The 13,372-nt window shown below is 38.9% G+C and overlaps 1 protein-coding gene across 4 annotated transcripts in view; it reads left to right on the top strand.

Annotated features, from left to right (window-relative positions):
• The window catches only part of CRYZ (crystallin zeta), a 36,500-nt gene that overhangs the window by 753 nt on the left and 22,375 nt on the right, over positions 1 to 13,372 (top strand). For 2 of the 4 annotated variants that reach the window (XM_023258829.2, XM_006934838.5), the window contains exons 2-4: positions 4,744 to 4,860; positions 6,303 to 6,455; positions 10,521 to 10,684. In XM_023258829.2, the coding sequence (XP_023114597.1) occupies positions 4,750 to 4,860; positions 6,303 to 6,455; positions 10,521 to 10,684 (428 nt within the window). In that variant the 5' untranslated portion in view covers positions 4,744 to 4,749. Of the gene's footprint in view, positions 1 to 184; positions 296 to 4,743; positions 4,861 to 6,302; positions 6,456 to 10,520; positions 10,685 to 13,372 lie in introns of those variants that run through there. The other 2 variants (XM_045036017.1, XM_045036018.1) reach the window with 2 other exon arrangements.

Raw genomic sequence — 13,372 nt, 5'->3', positions numbered from 1 at the left:
TGAACTGTTGAAAGGCTAAAGTTTGGACTGCCAGCGGGAAAGGTTGTGCAATTCTCACTGAAGCCAGCCGCACGCACCGTGTCTGGTCAGCAGCAACAAATCCCACTGAACTCTTCCTGAACCCAGAGAGCTGCCTGCCCAGTTCCATCCAATCTTTTCTTCCCAGAACGTGGAGGGGTTTGGAATTATCCATTCAACTCCTTCTCCACACCCTGCCGTCCCCCTCTTATCAGAAGTGGGCACTGAGATCCAGGCCAGGGGAGTAACCTACAGCCTTCGAGAGACTTTTCTTAGGGTACTTCTATTTTTTTTTTTTTAGTATTTCTGGCTTAAGGCTAATTAAAAAAAAAAAAAAAGGCTTACATAAGTCTTTCTTGATCAACAGCACATTTAGTAATGATTCTCTTGCCAAGTTCTTATTTTTTATGTCTTGCCAGCAATTCTTAATTTCACTTAATGCTCTTCTCTCATACTGTGCCTTTGCTCTGACTTTGTGACTTGATCTCCTCATTCCATGTTAACATATATTTCTAACATTTACCCTATCCCTTTAGTTTTTATTGAAACCAAACAATCGAAACAGAGCATAGAAAAGATTTGAGGAAGAATTTTAAATTCTGATTTGCGAAGTATACTTGGCAACTTTTTATAGGTAAAAAGTACAACCAAAAATTAAACCAGGATCCTCTGGTTTAAATTTTATATTTAAATACACTAGCAGGGTAGCAGGTCTGCTGACATGCAAATGATTTAACCTGAATAGTAGAGCTTATTGCATGCTGGGCGTGCTCTGAAGCACTCACCTGTGTGCTCTTGCAGTTTAATCTTCACAGGGATCCTCTGCTAGGGGATACTGGCCCCATTTTACAGATAAGAAAATTATTAGTTTTCCTAATTGAGTCATGTTCTGTGTATCAACAGTAGATCTCCCGAACTTCTAGGCATTTGGAAAATTTCAAACTCTGAGCAGATGCCTTAATCATAAAATATGTAATCCTACCTTCAGGTTAGTTGAATTTCATATTTCTAGCTCAGCCTGTCTCAGCCATCATCATTATAAAGTATATTTTTAAGAAATTAAGGCTCCTCTATGCCAACATTTCAAAGGATGAGATGAAAATGATTATACAGTAAAGGGAAGAAAAATCACTTTACAACACTTAAGATAGAGGACTTGGGTTCTCACTCTGCTTTTGTGTGACCTCTTAACCTCTTGGAATGTTTTCTCATCCACAAAATGGATGGTGATTTTTATTTCCATTTCTGCATACAATTAAATGGTTGCTTTTTTTTTTTTAACCTATGGTGAAAATAATTATCCCAATGAACATGCAAGGCATGCTTTGTAGAAGAACTCAGGTATTACAGGGGTTTAAGAATTGTAATTATTATTGGTGTGTTGTATTATTTTATTCTTTTTACTATTCCTTTTGACTTATCACCTTATGTATTATGAAGCAGATCATGACCCTGTGGGTAGTTGAGGGGGTTTTCAAAGGCAATTTGTGCAGATTGGAGCCTAATCAATCATAGTGGCAAAGGCTCAGTGGGAAATAAGATGGACAGAAGCAAAGTAGAAGACAGCGCTGTCAAGGTTATGCCCTGTCTCCTTACAAACTGGAAAGGATAAGATGGCAGTACTGGACAAGGCAACAGGGTCTTCTAAATCCATTATTAAGGATGAGTATCCTCCTTCCTTTGTTCTTTTCTCCCAACTTGGTAGATGTCAAATGTAGCAGGGGAAATGTATGTGCTAGATAATTTTGACAGATCCTATTTCAGGGTAATTTTGCTTTTATTACTGCTGCAGTTCTTTGAGGATAATAATGATAATAATAATTTTCTGTTGGTGAAAAGGTAGATGCGAGTGTTTGAAAGAAGGAAATAGGTAGGAATTAGGTAGAAAGTGGAAAAGGAGCTACAGATCTTACATAGTGTATGTAGCTGTGGGAAGGAATGAGAGCACAGAGTGAGCAGGAGCTAGGAGGGGGGCTGGAACATTTTCTCTTTGCCCTTTTTGTTCTCTGAGGTTAGCACAGTGCCTCGCTTACAGTTAATGTTCACAAAATACGTGTTGAATGAATAACAACGTTTGATGTTAATGTGTCAAGGATTCTCTAGACTGAATTCTTTGAGGCCAAGGTCTTGTTTTTATAATCTGAGTCTTACAAATATTTACAATCAAAAGTGATTATGGAATTATAGAATCAAGAGTATTTTAATCAGTAAGAAATTGGAAAGGAGAAAATAGATAGGAAAGGAATAATGATATCTATTATATGTAAGAGTAAACATTTTTGCCAGATTCAGTGCCTGATGCTTGCTGTGTCCCTAGCACAGTGACCCTGAGCGGTTAGCCAGTTTTCAGATGAAGCTCAAAAAAGTTGACTGCCTTGCCCAAGGCCATATGGCTAGTAAATGATAAGAGATGGAATTCATACTGAAAGCTGTCAGATTCCAAAACCCATACTCTTACTATAACACTGTGCTGAAGACAAAAAGGAAAAAAAAAAAAGTTGTGTTCTTATTTCCAGAATGGAAAACTCTGATCAGAGCAACCTTCGTTTGTTGCTGTTGTTTCTGTTTCCTGGTCTTTACATTTTCACTTTCTTGTCTAACAAATACCCAGCCTGAGTGAAGACCCAAATAGAAATATAGTAGTGAGACTGCTGGTAGTTACGGAGTGAACTGCCTTTTCCTAGTCCTCACTCCACACAGGTGTCACCCTCAGGACTGCCTCACTGCTCTACAGTGACCTTAGGCTTGTGTTGTCTGTCTGCTTCCACCTCCTTGTGTTTGAGGTCTTCCCTTCAGGATGTGTCATTGCTAAACAGCCTTCTAGCAATGGAATATTTACTTACTCCTCTGTGCTAGGTACTATATTGCATCACTTCAAGGGTTTTAAAATGATACAACTTTTGATTAATCAGATCAAGAACTTTCCATTAATAACACTATCCGAATGCTCTTGATTACCTCCTGTACATGCAGTGACATTTTATCATTAGCATGTACTCTAAGTAGCCCTGTGTTGAGCTTCAATATGGTAAAAGTCTGAATTTTTTCAAGTCCTAGTTTCTGCAACTGTTTTTTTTTGTTTGTTTTTAATTTTTTTAATGTTTATTTATTTTTGAGAGCGAGACAGAGTGTGAGCGGTTAAGGGGCAGAGAGAGGGAGATACAGAATCCAAAGCAGACTCTAGGCTCTGAGCTGTCTGCACAGAGCCTGATGCGGGGCTTGAACTCAACAAACCGCGAGATCATAACCTGAGCCTAAGTCGGACGCTCAACGGACTGAGCCACCCAGGTGCTCCTCTGCAACTGTTTTTGATCTTTCAGCTATTCATGGTTGATGAATATAATTATTCCAAAAGTTAGCAGCAATGTTCTAGGTGGTGGCAGAATCTAACTAAATACTTGATGTGGTTAATTTCAAGAAATTGTGATAACACACAAGCAGAGTTATGGAGATACAGTCAAAAGCCTTTCATTACATCTCTTTAGGTATGGAAAATTTCCATAATTGCCTATTTTTATTTATTTTTTACTTTTTTAACATTTATTTATTTTTGAGAGACAGAGAAAGACAGAGCATGAGCAGGGGAGGGGCAGAGAGAGAGGGAGACACAGAATTCGAAGCAGTCTCCAGGTTGTGAGCTGTCAGCACAGAGCCTGACGCAGGGCTTGAACTCACAAACCGCGAGATCATGACCTGAGCCAAAGTCAGACACTTAACTGATTGAGCCACCAAGGTGCCCCATTACCTATTTTTATATTCAAGGGTCCTTTACCTTTTTTTAGAGTTTATTTTAGCTCTGAGTTTTCATTTCAATAATAACAGTGGTAGACAAAAATAACAACAGTGGTAGGACAGAAAGGTTAACTGCAAATGACCCTTATAATTTATAAAAGATTACATACAAAGAAGTATTTTTAGTTTTTAATGTTTTCCTCTTTTGTGAGAGTAAATGAACTTCACAAAGCCAAGTGTTTCACCATTGATAAATCTCAAAAACTTAATGTTGAGAGGAAAAAGCAAGTTGCAGAATTAAGTACAGTGTGATCCAATCTAAATAAAGTTTGAGAACATGCAACACAATAGCACATATTTTTGACTAATGAATATATGTGTAGTAGTGGTATGATATCATACTTAGGAATGGGGGGCACCGAGTTTATGGTAATAATCACCTCTTACAAGGGTGGGCTATAAATGGGTTTGGGGATGGGTTCAGAGGCTTCAGTTATGTCTATAATGTTCTGGGCTTTTAAAATATTAAGATTTGGTAAAGCAGAATGGGAAGTAAATTTGTTTATTATAAATACTCTTCATATTTTTCTGTATGTTTGAAATATTTCATAATCTAATGGAAGGTCTATTTTTCTAATGTTAATAAAACTTAACATCAGCTCCTAAAATTTCTAAGATGTTGCAGCACAAGCTTACACAAAAAGAAACCTGAGATATTATATCATTCTATGTCTAGCCAGATGTTTTTATTTGCATGTTTGATTCCCCTGTTGAAGGCACTGAATCCCTACAGGAAGTAGTATGAAGTATTTTGCTTTGTAGCTGAAGGATTTGTAAGATGAAAGGTTCTTAAACATGAAATGAGATCTGTGTAAACTCAAGATTTAAATTGTTGTTTGAAAAATTGTTTGATCTACCCCCTCCAGGGGAAAAAAAACATAATGGTAGCTTAGATGCATATGACAATACATAATTTTTTTTCTTGGTATCTAGGTCACCATGGCAACTGGACTGAAATTGATGAGAGCAATTAGAGTTTTTGAATTTGGTGGACCAGAAGTGCTGAAACTCCAGTCGGATGTGGCAGTACCAACTCCAAAAGACCACCAGGTAGATATAATGACATAAAAACAGGCAATAATTACACTGAGTGTGAGTCTCCAGCACATCAGGTTAATGTCCAAAAGAAGCAGACTCACAATAATTTGTAAAAGACATTGAATTAGGGCAGAGTTTATACTGATGATATATATGAGGTCTGACAAAGAGAACGTAATTATAACAGTTAGTGAGGTAGATCTATGAAAAGGAAAAATATCCTGTTACAAGAAAATTGTTGAAGTTGGGAATCATCTATGCAGTGCAGTAATTGATTTTTTCTGGATAAAATCATAAGTATTGTTGAACAAGTTATTCTATTACAAACTTCCATGATTTCTTTTTTGTGCACAGTAGGAAAATAATTTTCTTCTGCATACATGCTTTTCCATATATGATTTAAGGGAATTTAAATGAAGAGTCTAATCATTTCCTGTGACTTTAACGATATACTTTCTCATTAAAAATTATGTATTTTTATTACTGCACCTTCTGTAACTCTTAAGTCCCATTTCCTTAACGAAACTTGACCCTTATGAGTTTTTACAGTTTGGCCATAACCTAGCTTTAGAGTTTCATTTCTTATTGCTCCTTCTCAGTAGACTGTGCTATAACAAGCAGCATTGTCTGGTCTCCCCAGAGGATTGTCTGGTCTCCCCAGGAGGCCCTTTCATTCCTTCTGTCTTTGCACATACTATTCCTTTTACCTGAATTGTCCTTTTTCTCCCATTCTGAAAGAATGTCTACTCTTCTTTTAAGGCCTAGCTCAAATACTGCTTTCCTTGGAAGGCCTTCTCTTACTCTTGCACCAGAAGTAATCGTTAGGTATTAATTAAGGTAAAATTAGCTTCTGTGGTAGATGTAACCTCAAAATCTCAATGGTTCAACAATAGAAAATTGTTTCTCATTCACTGCATTGCAGAATGCTAAAACGTTTGCGGGTGACTCTTGAAGAATGATTTAGGGACCCAGGCTTCCTCCATCACTGTGGCTCTGTCACCCTCAATGCCTGTCTTCTGAGGTCCCTTCTAATGAAGGGGTGAAGGCACAGTGAGGATTGCCCAGAAGGTCTTTATGGGCCAGCCCTGAGAGTAGTTCTCATCATTTTGTGCCCAAACTCAATCATTTGGCTGCTCATAACTAAAGGCACCAAGAAATAATATTCTTCCCACATACCCAGGAGGAGGAGGAGATAGGTTTGATGAGCACATAGAGGTTTGTGCCACACGACTTCTTAAATATTTCCACTACTATTTTCCCAAAATGTTTTGCGCACATAAACCATTCTGTCGTATCTTTTTATTTATATGTTGGTTTACAAAACTGTAATGTGAACTTGTTGAAGGCGAGGTTTCCCCCTCCATTTTTATAGCTCCCATAATCTGTATAGTCCTAGCATAATGCTGAATGAATGCCTAGTGTTTTGTTTTAACTAAAATACATTGGCATTGCAGGTTCTAATCAAGGTCCATGCATGTGGTGTAAACCCAGTGGAAACATATATTCGTTCTGGTACTCACAAGATAAAACCACTCTTACCCTATACACCTGGTTCAGATGTAGCTGGGGTAATAGAAGCTGTTGGAGATAATGCATCTACTTTCAAGGTATTACATTTTAAATTATTTCTATTTTGGCGAAATATTTTTCTTAAAATATTTTGACATAGCTTTCAAATGTGTCTGTATATAAATCTTTAAAAGGCCCATTACAGATTAGGAGTTTACTTGTTGTGATGAGCACCAGGTGACGTACAGAAGTGTTGAGTCACTATATTGTGCACCTGAAACTAATATTGCACTGTATGGTAACTATACTGGAATTTAAATAAAAACTTAAAAAAATAAATAAAAGTCCCCATTACACAAGTTCTGCCACTTGGGGGACTCCTCTATTCAAAAAAGAGATTACCTCTTGTCTAGGTGTCTTCCTTGTTTGCATTTTTGGGGACAAGTGCTGGGTAAATTCTGTATCTTCACTTCCCCTCATAGAATTCAACTGATCCTTGGGGCGCCTGGGTGGCGCAGTCAGTTAAGCGTCCGACTTCAGCCAGGTCATGATCTCATGGTCCGTGAGTTCGAGCCCCACGTCGGGCTCTGGGCTGATGGCTCAGAGCCTGGAGCCTGTTTCCGATTCTGTGTCTCCCTCTCTCTCTGCCCCTCGCCCGTTCATGCTCTGTCTCTCTCTGTCCCAAAAATAAATAAACATTGAAAACAAAAATTAAAAAAAAAAAAAAAAAAAAAGAATTCAACTGATCCTTTTGATGTAGCAGAAACATGTAAGAAAGAAAATAAGCAAGGAAATTATACTATTTCCTAACTCTCGATAAAAACAAGCCTAGATGATGTTTCATTCCTTTTATAAATTCAGTTTCATAGGATGGATAAAGGGAAGGCTAATTCTTTTGAATAATGAGTAAAAGATGAAAAAAATGCAAGGTCAACTATACATTTTTAGAGCTCTGACTCAGATCAAGGTGACTGAGTCAATGAAAATGTTATGATCAGGGCTTTTGTTATTTATATGCCAAAAGAAATATAAAACACAGATAGTATATTCATGTCCCAGCACCTTTTCTCATAATTCCCTGACCTGCTCAACTTTGGCAGCACATTTACCAAAATTGGACTGAGACAGAGAAGATTAACGTGGCCTCTGCACAGGAAGACCATCAGATTCCTACAGCTTTGTACTCCTCGGCCTGTGGCAGTCTGGCTTCTGCCCCCATCGCTCCACTGAAACGATTCCTGCTAATGTCACTAATGGCCTCTCTATTGCTGGAGTTAATGGGGCCTTTTATGTCATTATCTCTCTTGACTTCTCAGTGACATTTGACACTCTCAGCCACTTACTTTTTCTTAATTTTTTTTTTTTTTCTTCAGCTTCTATGACATCATTTTCTCCTGTCCTCTTCCCCACTTCCTCCTGGACATTGTTTTTCAAGCTTGTTTTTCTCTGGAGAATCCTCAAATCTTAGTGCTGCCCAGTGCTCTTGGCCCCTTACTTAGACCTCTGCTTTTTGTATCCTGTACCTTCTTCACAAAGATCTCATGCACCCCCATGGTGTCCATTATCACATATGATATCTGTAGCTTAGAATTGTCTATGAAACTGTGGACCTGTGCTGTCTAATAAGGTAGCCACATGTGGCTATTTAAAATTCTTATTAAAAATTAAAATAAAAAAGTCAATTCCTCAGTCACAGTAGCAACATTTCAAATGCTGAATAGCCCCCTGTTTCTAGTGGCTACCCTACTGGACAGTGCTGATATAGAACATTTACATCATCACAGGAAGTTGTGTTGGAGAGTATGAGACCCACATAGTCAACCCTTGGTAACCTCTTACTCAGTATGTCTAAAACTGAGCTTATCTTTTGTCACGTTAGATCTGCTCCTCTCTTGTGTGACTGTCTTGGTGACTTCTGTGCTTTGAGGCATATCTCTTCACTCCCCCCACTCAGCTCTCCCTTACTAGAACTGTTTTCTCTCTTTCCATTCCCACTGCCTATAGTTCAGGTTATTCTACCTAGTCCCTTACCTGGATATCTGTAATGGGTATTTAACACCTGCCCTCCCTCCTCCTCTAGTCAATTCTTGCTATATGAAGGGTGTTTTCTAAAATGTAATCGATTGTTTTACAGTTAATTCTTAACATTAGTTCCTTGCAGATTTCAGAGTATTGCTGAGACTGCTTATGTTGTTAGAGAAGATATTTCATGCTCCTTTCTACTATCCTTCCATTCTTATCTCTATTCCTTCTCACCTGGTAGTTTATTTTTTAGTAAAGCTGCTCTTCCCTGCATACCCCATGCTCGCTCTTCTCTATCTTTTTTCATATTGGTTCTGCCGCTTGGCAGAATTAAACTGAAAATTATAAGCATAGGTGGACGAGATTTTACCCTCCAGCTTTAATTCCCTTTCATTTTATCCCTGAAACTATTACATTCTGTATGTTAGACTACTTACTCATTGGGCACAAATGCCAGCGATTTCTCAACACTTACTCCTGCCACTGTTCCTTTACTTACTTTGTTTCCCTCACTCATAATGACTCTTCTCAGCTTTAGTTTTTAAAATCTTGTCCTATTCTTCAAGACTTACCTTAAATATTAGCTTCCCAATGAAGCTGTTTTTTACTCCTTCTACTTAGAAATAATTTCTTTCTTTTCCTGCTACCCAGCTTTGATGGTGCATCATCTTTGTCTTGCATTGTAGTTACTCTTACCCTTTTCTTTTCTGTCATCCTAGAGTTTAAGATGCTTTTAGTGGGGGAGGGTGTTTTGTTATTAATATCCATCACAGAACTCAAAAAGTACTGCTTTCATAGTGAATTCCTAGAAAATATTTGAATTATATTATAAGGAGTACAACCTCTTTTTAAGCTGTAAAAAAATGGTACTGATCTTAGTACAGTCATATTTGACCATTTGCAAGTGACACTGTTAAGTAGTGAGGCTTGTCTTTGACTCCTGGATGCCTTGTGAGGCTTTTTTGTTTCTATCGCACTGCATAGTGCTGTTACTTTTTCAGATCTCTTTTTTATAGTACAAATTTAAGTATACTGAGAGTTATTGCCTTAAAGTTGTGCTTCTTCCAAGGAATATTTACATTTTTTTTTCAAGAAAGAAGAGTTAGGGCAGGTGTTTACAGTGATAGTCTAATTTCCCTAGCATGCAGGTCATGTTGGACAGGCTTGAATGCTTGCATAGTGCCATACCTGACCCTCAACTATGCATCCACTGTTCAATAGCAAGGACCCAGCAGAGTTTACTGAAAGTCTACTGTGTTTCTGGTGCTGTAACAAGGGAAGAAGCCTGTTTCAGCTCATTTTACTATCAGGATCCACAGATAGTTTCTTGCGCTTGGGGTTATGCATGAAAAATGAGGGGGAACATGTAGAAAGGATTTAGAACAGGTATTTAGTGTGTGGAAGAAACCTTACGTTTTATTTTCTCCCTAGTATACCAGAGGGGGAAAAAAATGGTTTTATTAACTGCCATTTACTAACTGCTTAATCTGAGCAAATTATTGAACTTCTTTGTCCCTCCATTTCCTCATTTGTATAGTGGAATTAATCTAAAGTGGTGATAAGAAAAGTACTTACCTCATAGGCTCTTGAGAAGATCAAATTAGACAGTACTCATTAAGCACCTAATACAGTGTCTTGCACAGTAAGATCTCAATGAAGATTAGTTGTCTTCATGTTATACCATTCTGGAGGTTCTCTTTCCTCTTATTTTTTCTATTTCCTTTAATTTTTCTTCTTCTTTGTTTCTGCGAATAAAACCTTTAAAAATGTTCAGGGGTACCTGGATGGCTCAGTAGGTTGAGCATCCGACTCTTGATTTGGCTCAGGTCAAGATCCCAGGATTGTGGGTTCAAGCCTCACATTGGGCTCTGTGCTGAGCACGGAGCCCGCTTGGGATTCTCTCCCTCCCTACCTCCCTCTACCCCTCTCCCCAGCTCGTGCTTTTTCTCTCTCTAAAAAAAAAAAAAAAAAAAATTTTTTAACCTTCAGCATTTTGAAGCTATTTTTACAAGACCCTAAGATGTAGAAAGCAATACATAAATACTTATTTGTTGTTATAATGGTTACATTATGAAGGATTATACCCATTTTGACATAATTTTTAATCCCTGGTGCATTTATTAATCTCTTGCTTTCCCCAGAAAGGTGACAGAGTTTTCACTACCAGCACCATCTCTGGGGGCTATGCCGAGTATGCTCTTGCAGCAGATCACACTGTTTACCCACTGCCAGAAAAACTGGACTTTAAACAAGGAGCTGCCATCGGTATCCCATATTTTACTGCTTATCGAGCTCTGCTCCACAGGTAATAACATACACTGTCGCTTATACTGCCAGTATTGCCCTCCTTCCTGCCACGCATCCATGTATCCGTCTCTCATATTTGGTTACCATGAAGTATTTATGGAGTGGAAACTATGCTAATTTGGGAGATTATTCTAATCACTGGGGATATAAAGAAGAGCAAAACACTGTCTTTGTCTTTAAGATGCATCTGACAGTCTAGTAAGAGAGATAGACATAAGAGTAATGTTATTGATGTATAATATGGAGGAAGTACAGTGGTGTAGATGTGCATAGGGATTTGTGGGATCACAAGTGCTGTAACAGTGGTGATGAGATAGGGCTTCCTGCCAAAACTTAAGGCTTGGATTATTTTAAAGTCCTGGTTCAAAAATCTTTGTTATCTAGCCCTAGAAACTAATTGCTGCAATTTAAAAGTATAGTACCCTAGACCCACTGGTCAGCTTCCATGGTTGGGATCTAAGAATCTCCCTATATTTTTTTTAATTTTTGCAAATGTTTATTTATTTATTTTGAGAGAGAGAGAGTGTGTGTGTGAGCAGGGGAGGGGCAGAGGGCAAGGGAGAGAGAGAGAATTCCAAGCAGGCTCTGCACTGTCAGCATGGAGCCCAATGTGGACCTCGAACTCCCGAACCATGAGATCATGACCTGAGCCGAAATCAAGAGTTGGATGCTGAACCGACTGAGCTACCTAGCTGTCCTTAACACACACACACACACACACACACACACACACACACACACACACACACAAAGATTTTATTTTTAAGTAATTTCTACACTCAGTGTGGGGCTTGAACTCACAACCCCGAGATCAAGAGTCACATGCTCCACTGACTGAGCCAGCCAGGCATCCCTCTGAGAATCTGTATTTTCATCAGATTCCCTATGTATTTGAAAAAAAAATCAGAAGGGGTTATCCTGGGGAAGGATAGTTCGGAGCAGGGAGGGAATTCTAGACCATAGGAATAGCCTAGCATCGGGGGGAAATCTTGATATTTAAGGAGAGCTATAGCAGTTTGGTTTTGTTGAATAGAAGATATCAAGGCAAAGAGTGGCATAGAATTAGGCTAGAATATAGTCATTTCTCAATAAATGTTAGCTATCACATGGAATAGATTTCATATTATGAAAAGCAAGATGATAGAGCTCGCATATTGGTTCTGTAAGGGATTGGGGATCATGAAATGTTTCATTCAGGAGAGATACTGTCATATGAGTATTTTATTAAGATCACCTGTCAGCTATGTGAAAGGTGACAGGATTTGGTGACAGGAATGGAGAAAGAGATAGGGGGGTATTATGTGAATATCTCTTAGGCATAATACTTACGGACCAGAGTAGAAAAGGTGGAGAGGAAAGGATAACTATTGGAGGGTAAAATCAGGTTTATTTGGTTGAGTGTTTGCATGTGGACAATGAGAGAGAAGAGGAGCTTACGGATACTTCCAGCTCTTTAGCTTGGATAATGTTTAAAGAAAAGGAGGAAAAAGTGTCAAATGGAAGCTGAGTCCAGTTTTGGAGTTGAAACCAAGATAGGCATCGTAATGGAGAAGACCAGCAACCTGTTAGGTGAAAGTCTGAAGCCTGAAGGCTAAACATGTAACTGAGGGACTGTCAGCCTGTGTGTGGGAGCTGATGAGATGAAAGTGACTGAAAGCCTTCAAGGAGTGAAGTGCAGGGGAGTGAGAATAGAACCTTTGAGAATATCAGCATGTAGGAGTATAGTCAGAGGTAGGGACAGAGTCCTAAGAGACCAAAGGGAGTGTATGCCAAGGCCAATACTGTTTTGTCCTACGACCAGCCCTATGACCGTGGTCCAGTTACTTCCTTGCCTGAGCTGTAGTTTACTGATTTGAAATACGTGGATAGTAATAGCACCTACCTCCTAGGGGTGTGGTGAGAACTAAATAAGGTAACACTGGTAAAGATCAGCACAGAGTCTGGCGCAGAGCAAGTACTCCCATCAGTGTTGGCAGTGTTAGGGACAGTAGTTGATGTTGTTACTAAGGAGGGAAGCTAGCCATCAAATGTAGCAGCGAAGTGTTTGGGGAATAAAAAGAACAGGCTTCGCAGTGAGGAGGTGATTGGTGACTTGAATCAGGTCATTTTCAGTAGTGGTGGGACAGAAGCTTGAGTGAGTGGGCTAGAGAAGGAAGCGGAAACTGGTTCCTTGAATGGAGGTAGGGAGGGAGGAGGGAGCAGAAGAATACTCGAGGACAGTGTGGGGACAACAGGATTTTCTAAAGGTTGGGCAAGAGTTGAACATGTTTATAGCTGAGAAAAGATCTAGCAGAGAGGGGGCGATGGAAGGTTTGGAAGAGAGGGTGGAGTGGCAGATGGAACCAGATCCTGCAGAAGGCAAGATGGAAAGGACTTAGGACATATGTAGGGAGATTGGCTTCAGCTATCCGAAGGACAGCTCATCTGCTAAACCTATAAGATGTGAAAATGGCATAATTATGGAAAAGTTTGTGGGTAGGGAGGTGGAGTGTTGAAGGAACTCATATGTGATTGCCTCACTTTTCATAATTAAATATGCAAAGTGATCTTTTGAGAATCAGAACTGAAGTGACACCAAAATGCATGGTCATGTGAGTTTTTTTTTTTTTTTTTTAATAGTACTAAGCCATTTGGATAGATTATCAAAGAAGTTAGATTTTAGCATTCATCTAGGCCTGGAGTACTA

Source organism: Felis catus, chromosome C1 (assembly GCF_018350175.1).
Source record: "Felis catus isolate Fca126 chromosome C1, F.catus_Fca126_mat1.0, whole genome shotgun sequence".
NCBI lineage: Eukaryota > Metazoa > Chordata > Mammalia > Carnivora > Felidae > Felis > Felis catus.
This window is presented reverse-complemented; position numbering and strand designations above follow the sequence as displayed.